The following is a 7,157-nucleotide window of genomic DNA, read 5'->3' as shown; positions in this document are numbered from 1 at the left end:
GATGATTTAGAAAATAACCATGGGTCATTTAGTGTTGACACACATAATGAAAAAGGCAAGCAGGAAGCAAGAGCCACCTAGAACAGTTACTGTTTCAAAGCTTTGGCTTGCTGGAAATTTCAGCCACATCAAGTAATCAAATTTAAGGATAGCTGACATTGAATGCCAAGTTAATCAACTGCTTTTCAACAGTGCTAAACGCTCAATTAAAATTCATAGGAGGTTGTTACTATTTTGTTTAAAGGAAAAAAAATCAGGCTACTTTTCTTATGTCTAAATGTTGAAAAATCCTTATCCAGAATGAAAAGCAGTTTCATCTTTATTATTCTGAACTGCCTAGGGTTTCTCTGATGACTTGCTTCAGCAAATTTCTGATTGTGTACCCTCATGAACCATTTTTGTATCACGTAAGGAATTCTCCTAGTCAATGTGTTATATTTCCCCAGCTCAATCAACTCCTTGTTTTACCAAGTTCTTCCAGCTTTTCATGATCTCTGTGTGCTGCCAATACAGCTTTATAATCCATAGCTCCATTTGCACAGTGCTGACCTTACGTAGTATCACCAACTCCTCTGCAGTTTTATATAGTAGCAATAAAAGGGTTTATTAGAACCATGAGAATTGTGCGTTCCCCATTTCCTAATAAAACATGGAACAGTCGGATCTTCCAACCAGCTTTTCTCACATAAAAAACTTTATATAATCCAGGTGAAGCTTTAAATAGAGGGAAAACCACGTTGCAAAGTCTGATTTCAGTACCTTTTTGTACTTAGTTTGCTAAAATATAAAATACTGCTCTGATGGCTCAAAAAAGGACTATATGTTTTTCCATTTTTGATACAAAAGCAGATGTGCAATTTTTGAGCATTTTGTTCCCCAGTGTTTGGTTTTATAATAACCAGTAGTTTAGGGCTTTAAGGTTCATGTTTGTATAGCATTTAATTATGCTCTCTAATCTAGACCCTTCTATTCCCTAGGAACAGAAAACCTTTCAATAGAAGAGTGCTGGAAAAAATACCATGAAATTGTCACACTGTGAAAGGGCATGAGGAAATACCTAATATAAGGATCATAGTCAAATGCAATTATTATACTTATTAAATAGCAGGCTAGCAAAAACACCATAATGATTAACCTAAAGGAATCACTGTAGGTAATGAAATCTCCAGAACCACAATTAAACTCCCTCCTAATAGAATTATGCCACAGAATGGGGGACAGCAAATTGAAAATGTGCTACAGATTCTGGAAAAAAAAAATCCTCTGATTGAATGGGATCAAGGGATCATAGATTAGCTATATTTACAGGTGACACAGTCAAATATAAAAAGTTAATTTTATTCACATACATTTTATTCATATACATTTATTTAAATAATGGCTCCACAGATAGCAGGAATGTCTCTTCAAAATGCTGGTCGGAAAACCTGTGCACAGAGCGGCGAGCGTTTTCTCTGATCTCTAACCTTTTTTTGGGAGACAAAGAGAGGATATAAGCCATTGTCTCAGCATAACTGTCCTCGTTTTCGGCCAGGAAGCCTGTAACATGTCCTTCGTAGGGTACCACAATGTCTAATTTGGGGCCTCCAGAATTGTGAGCCAGGATAACTGTGCCAGCTGCCATACATTCAACTACGCCTGGAAAAGACATGAAACATGCAGATATGAATATGCACATCAGGGACTTTGGCTTTTGATAAGGCATTGGAAAATGAAAAATGCAGTAAGATTCACTAAGAATTATAAGTTACTAGAGACTGCCTTTCTAGATAAATTTGAAAAATACAGAGTAAGTGGTCTCATAAGAAAAACAAATTTAAGATTTTCAGTCCTAATGACTGAAATGACAGCTTCTCTTTAACACATAAAATTGAAATTAGAAATCAGATACAAACAGCTAAGTTGTGGTTCTTGTAACATACTTGATTTACGTGAGATAGATTATGTCACCAGTATATACAGTGGAAAAGAAAAGCTGGATACTGAAACAAATGTAAAGATAAACATGGAAGGTAGCTCTGTGACAGGACACTGCAACACTGGTTTTATGGTACGGTTGCCAGCTGGAAATAATAATTAAAAATTAGAGCTTAATGGAACTGTATTCATTTTCTCATTCACGCTGAGGAATTTTATCAGTTCGAAAGATACTGAGAGAAAAGCTGACTATGCACATTTCCATCAGACGATATTCAGAATTTCAGTATTTTGCAGATGAACAACTCTTTATGGCTTTTGACAACTCAGCAAGACAAACTAGTAAAAACTGTTATGGCTAAATCTGTATTTTTGATGGACGAAGTTTTAATGAAATGGGAAGCTGATAGAAAGATTTCCTCAGTCAAAAGCAGTGGAATAGGAGTAGCATATGATGGATATATAAAGTTCAATTCTTCCCTGTGGCTCTAGAACAGACATCAGCAATCACTTCAGTTGCCAATTCTTTTTAGTTCTGATTTGATTTTTAAGAAGTTCCCCTAGCTCAAAAATTGCCAACTGTAAATAATGCTCCAAAGTTTTGGAACATATTTTTTACAGGTAAAAAGCCACTGTAGATGAAGGTGAAATCACAATGAAATTCAAAATCACAGTGTGATTGTATGATTATTATTTTTTTTAATTTACTTAACTAAACTGTTGGGGGGGGGAAACTATTATTTCCATTTTGTGACAGATGCTTCTGGGAGACACTTCAGAGTAAATTTTTTTGTACCAAATTCCTATAGACTAAACTACTACTCCTGATACTTAGTTAACTTGTATTCTAATGAAGTCTGATGACATCAAGTGGAATTTAGTCACATTGTAGCCAAGCACAGCATCCATCTGTTTGGCTGCCCTTGTAGATTTATGGCAGATGAGCAATTTTACATTCCCTTTCAAGGTCAGAACTCAACTAATCCAAATAAAACTGAACCCGACACCTTAGTTCTGTGTGCCAGCACACTGCAAACCAGGCCTCAGCTCCTCCTTGGCAATCTGCTCCACGCTACAACTGATTTAAGGACTTGATTTAATCGCCTTAGCACAGGTACCTAGTGCAATGAGGTGACCATGGGTACCTGGTGGCATCTACAATGGGGCTTACAAGTAGAGAGACAGGATCTGTGGGAGACTCACCTCTGAAGCAGCAGCGAGAGCCCCATGGTATAAACTAGGTATTTCAAATGGCAGTTGGGGCAGGTGAAACACCATCAAAATCTCTACACACAAGACACATGAATTGTGTCAAAGCTCCCCCTGCAGCCAGGGCAGACAACAGGACACAATCTAAGGTGCTCAAACAGAAATACCTGCTGCCTTTCGGTGCTCCCCTGGGTACAGACGGCACCTGTGTAAGGTGGCAAATCTAACACAGGACCTCAGGGCAACCCATGAGCTTACAGAGTGATAGCTGGAGAGCAGGCAGGACATCTCGGGCAGCAAAGCTTGGGATAGCTGGCTCTTTAGGTGGCTAGAGGATGTCCATAATTAACAGTCTACAGCGGTGCAGCTCGCACTACAGTAGCACCTAATGGTTAGTCATCTCAAATGGTCTTGTAGGCTGTACCTCAGCTAGATCACCTCTGAGGAGAACAGGAGTAGGACACCTGCTTGCCATACTGACCTCTATGCTTAGACACCTACACTGAGGAGCTTTAATCATGAACTGAAGCCCTCCCCAGCTGGGAAAAATGGCTGAACACTGAGGAAAGATACTGACCGATCCCGAAGTGCTCATTCCACATCGTATGCAGGCCGATAGTGGCCTCAGCCAGGTGTCTCTTTAGCTCCTCAAAGGGAATGTTTATTCTGAACATCACCTTGTTACTAAGTCCCAACTCTTCACAAAGACGTTTAAGGTCATTTACACGCTCTTCATCTTGCTGGTTACGACAGCCTCCAATTAAGATAAGCTTCAATGACAGCTGCTCCCCCAGTTTCTTTTCTTTCAGCAATTTAGCAAAGGCTCTGATTTGCAAAGGGTGATCTTTTTCAGGCCTGAACTGGCCGACGGAAACAATGGAATGCTCAGCGGTGCTCTTCTCCTCTTCCAGTGGAATATCCAGGAAGGTCTGAACATCGCAGGGTGGATACACAACACTAGTGCAAGCCCCAGCTCTCCAGAGGGAAAGGATGTGATTTAGCGTCCAAGAAGAATTAACCATAACCACGTCGCTGCAGGAACCAACCAACCCGTACATGAAAGCAAAGAAGTAGTAGTAGATAAGTTTGAATTTGCTGAAAAGAGGATTTTTTGTGATGAAGGCTGCATTGTTAAACCTGGTATCCTGATTCCTAACGACAGACAGCATATCGGTGCTGATGGTGGGGTAATGGACGTAGCAGCCAACGCGACACCCTCCTAAATATTTGAAGAGGGGAAGCGTGAAGGCGTAACCCATTGAATCAATATAAATATCGGGAACACACTTTAGAAGGGCTTCCCAGCCGAGAAAAACCGATCCTAAACTTTGTCCCAGCAAAGTGAAGTGAGGGTAAAAAGAAGCTTCCACGAGGTAGCGTTTTTCTAGAAATACAAACTTCACAGGATGAGTTAATTTAATATTGAATCTTCTGAAAGCGCCTTCCACTATTTCTTCTCCAGTGGCATCTCTGTCTCCAGTGTAAACAACACACGTTATATTTCTGTACCTGCAAGAGTAAAGGAAAGGAATTTTGTAGTTCTTCTCTTCAAATTTTGTAACATGAAGCTAAAATGCTATCCATTCAAAATTTCTCAAAAAGCACACAAGAACAAATATCTGGCCTAGCTCTGAAATGATTTTAACTAAATTACACTTTTCCTTATACTTCCAGGGTTTTTTTGATCTGCAGAAAAACACATGGCTGAAGACTTGGGGAGTATTTTTTTTTTGAGTAAAACTTAAAAGGAGCTCAGTATTACTCTACAGACTTAAGAGTGCCTTGCCATACATTAGGAGATGTCTGTCTACTGCACAGCATGAGGAAAATACAGGAGACTGGGCAAGCCAGTGGACATGCCAATTTAAATCCATTTTAGATATTAACTTGTTTCGCCTCCTGCACCAAGAGGGAAGTATCAAGATTATCAGTTATCTACTGAAGAGTTATGCCCATACAAAGTTCCATACTGGCAGTGGAAAACTGATGAGGGATGAAGGGTTCTCCCAAGGAAAGAAGTGAAAGATGCTACAGCAGGAAAGATCAAAATCTGGGCAAAGGGATGAAGTGGAATGGTGCAACCAGGTGAAACTCAGATGTAAAAGAAAATGTAGGACGGGTAGAATAATGACACCTATTTAAGTATGTAAAACGCAAAAATGTACATAAATAATACCATCAGTAGCTGAGAATGAAATATAGTATTCGATAAACATAAATGCTTACTTTTTCTGGAGCGTTCTTATGGCACACCACAAGACTCTCTCCCCACCACCACCTGCATTGCAATACGGGTGAAAAAAGGCAACCAGCAGCGGCCGCTTCCCATCTTTTCCTGCTGAGGTCAACTGTTTTTTCCTTTGTTGTATCCAGAGCCGTATTCCCCCCAGCAGTACCACCAAGCAGACACACAAAATTCCACTTAGAAATAATGCAGGGATTAACAATGAGCACAGCAATCTGAAACAAGCCAGAAATTTTAAAATACAAAATTGCTTTAAAGAACTACTATGTATGAAACTGAGAGAGCAGTGCTTTTAGGTGTAGCTACAGGGAGTTCAACTGTTTGTTGAATTCTTCTAAGCTTGGAAATCATCAATATGTGTGTCTCACTTCAACAGTTACAGAAAGTCACAATTCTACACTGTTTAGCCAAAGATTTTTTCCCTACTGTTACCTCTCAATCATTTATTATTGTTTATTCATACTAATATCTATATCTATCTCCATGTGCTATATACATTATAAAGCTTGCATGCCCTTAGCAATCTGGCAAAACACAACTAGTGAACTGATTTCTAAAGAATTTGTAAGAGATTTCTTCAGTCCAAGCTCCTGTTCGGCCTGCCTTAGTGTGAACTGCTTTGGTGGAGTTACTTGGACCAGTCTGCAGTGCACGATCCAGAACGTGCTTTTTCCATTCCCTGGAGATTTGAAGGGCTGTGTCAATTGTTCAGAAAACCTCCAAGTGGTACCTCTGTTTAGAGACCTGTTTCTTCGGGTCTCTGAAGCTCTCTCTGACAGGGGCATTCCCTTTGCTCACCCCCGCCTCCCTGCACAGCTCTCCTAACCCAGGAATAGGTATCTCAAAGGAGTCTCTTCTCGGCCTACAGAGCTTCACAGGCGCCAGAGCCTGATGCTGTGCCACACGCTGTGATACAACATCATCTACTCGTCTCTAAAGGGGCTGCCCGCGGCCAGCTGCGCGCCACGACTGACACCTAACGTCAGAAGACACTTTCATTTTCGGGATGAAGAAGCGGAAAAAGCCCATCGGTCCATCCGAGGCCGGCGGCAGAGCGAGAAGGAGCCAGGCAGGGCCCCGGTCCCACCTCGCCCTGCCCTGCGGCCTCCCCTCCTCAGGGCCGGGTGCGTAACGGCCGAGCAGGCCCGGGTGGGAGATGGGGGAGCGCGGCCGCGGGTTGGCAAGGGGGCCATGGAGGCGCGGGGTCTGCTCCTCCCCTCCCTCTCCGCTGCCTCCCTCCCCTCCTCCATACGGCCCACAGCCCTCAGCCCCCCCCGGTACCTGAGGAGCCCACACAGACACAACCCTCCCGCCACCATCTTGGACAGCGCCAACAGGCCCTTCCGCCGGAAAGGGATGGTTTGGTGTGGGGCGGGGCCATCAGGGCATTGCCTTCCTCTCATTGGTTGGCGGCGGGAGATAGACAGAAGGGAGGGGAAAGGGGCGCGGCCCTGGCGGGTGGGCGGGACCGGCGCGGGGGGCGTGGCCTCTCCTCAGCGGGGCGGGCGGTCGCGCGCGATGGCAGCGCCCCCTGAGGGGCGGGACGGCGTCGACATGGCTGTGGGCTCGTCGCCGCCTTTTCTTCTTCCTCCTCCTCCTCCTCCTCCTCCCCTTCCAGGGGACAAGATCGTGCAGCTGATCATGGAGTACGTGCCCCTGGGGAGCCTTCGGGATTACCTGCCCAAGCACAACGTCAGCCTGGCCCACATCCTGCTCTTCGCCCAGCAGATCTGCGAGGTGACCTCCCCCCTTCTCCTCGGGGCTCCTCTGACCCCCCCCAAATGGC

General features: G+C 43.5%; 1 protein-coding gene across 2 annotated transcripts in view; it reads right to left on the bottom strand.

Moving 5' to 3' along the window:
* Window positions 1-1,317: 1,317 nt before the first annotated feature.
* The window catches only part of ALG11 (ALG11, alpha-1,2-mannosyltransferase), a 7,446-nt gene continuing 1,606 nt past the window's right edge, over window positions 1,318-7,157 (bottom strand). Inside the window, exons 1-4 of one of the 2 annotated variants that reach the window (XM_014966157.1) lie at window positions 6,653-6,713; window positions 5,353-5,586; window positions 3,704-4,635; window positions 1,318-1,638 (exon numbers count right to left, since the gene is read on the bottom strand). In XM_014966157.1, coding sequence (XP_014821643.1) covers window positions 1,367-1,638; window positions 3,704-4,635; window positions 5,353-5,586; window positions 6,653-6,690 — 1,476 coding nt within the window. In that variant the 5' untranslated portion in view covers window positions 6,691-6,713 and the 3' untranslated portion in view covers window positions 1,318-1,366. Of the gene's footprint in view, window positions 1,639-3,703; window positions 4,636-5,352; window positions 5,587-6,652; window positions 6,714-7,157 lie in introns of those variants that run through there. The other variant, XM_014966158.1, reaches the window with a different exon arrangement.

This window comes from Calidris pugnax, unplaced genomic scaffold, assembly GCF_001431845.1.
Source record: "Calidris pugnax isolate Ruff unplaced genomic scaffold, ASM143184v1 scaffold20, whole genome shotgun sequence".
NCBI lineage: Eukaryota > Metazoa > Chordata > Aves > Charadriiformes > Scolopacidae > Calidris > Calidris pugnax.
Note: the sequence above shows the minus strand (reverse complement) of the source record. Positions and strands in the feature narration are given on the sequence as shown.